At 45.4% G+C, this 757-nt stretch overlaps 1 protein-coding gene across 1 annotated transcript; it reads left to right on the plus strand.

Moving 5' to 3' along the window:
* Positions 1-85: 85 nt before the first annotated feature.
* On the plus strand, positions 86-547 carry SARC_17800 (hypothetical protein; the record flags this gene model as incomplete). Its single annotated transcript, XM_014288110.1, has 1 exon — positions 86-547. One exon carries the CDS (start codon positions 86-88, stop codon positions 545-547), a length of 462 nt encoding a protein of 153 aa, XP_014143585.1.
* Between the last annotated feature and the right edge of the window lie 210 nt (positions 548-757).

The following is a 757-nucleotide window of genomic DNA, read 5'->3' on the forward strand; positions in this document are numbered from 1 at the left end:
AAATCACCAAAACCTACGCTCAAATCACCAAAACTACGCTCAAAAGACCGTAACCCACGCTCATACGACCAAAACCTACGGTTAAATGAACACAACCCACGCTTATACGACCAAAACCTACGGTCAAATGACTGAAACCTACGCTCAAATGACCACAACCTACGCACAAATGACCAGAACCCACGCTCATACGACCAAAACCTACGGTCAAATGGCCAAAACCTACGCTCAAATGACCATAACCCACGCTCATAAGACCAAAACCTACGGTCAAATGACTGAAACCTACGCTCAAATGACCACAACCTACGCACAAATGACCAGAACCCACGCTCATACGACCAAAACCTACGGTCAAATGGCCAAAACCTACGCTCAAATGACCATAACCCACGCTCATACGACCAAAACCTACGGTCAAATGACTGAAACCTACGCTCAAATGACCATAACCCACGTTCATACGACCAAAACCTACGGTCAAATGACTGAAACCTACGCTCAAAAGTCCGTAACCCACGCTCATACGACCAAAACCTACGGTTAATTGACTACAACCTACGCTCATACGACCAAAACATACACTCAAATGACCAGAACCCACGTTCATACGACCAAAACCTACGCTCAAATGACCAAAACCTACGCTTAAATGACAAAAACCTACGCTCAAATGACCGTATCACACACTCATACGACCAAAACCTACGCTCAAAGACCGTAACCCACGCTCATACGACCAAAACCTACGGTTAAA

This window comes from Sphaeroforma arctica, assembly GCF_001186125.1.
Source record: "Sphaeroforma arctica JP610 unplaced genomic scaffold supercont1.12165, whole genome shotgun sequence".
NCBI classification, from domain to species: domain Eukaryota; class Ichthyosporea; order Ichthyophonida; genus Sphaeroforma; species Sphaeroforma arctica.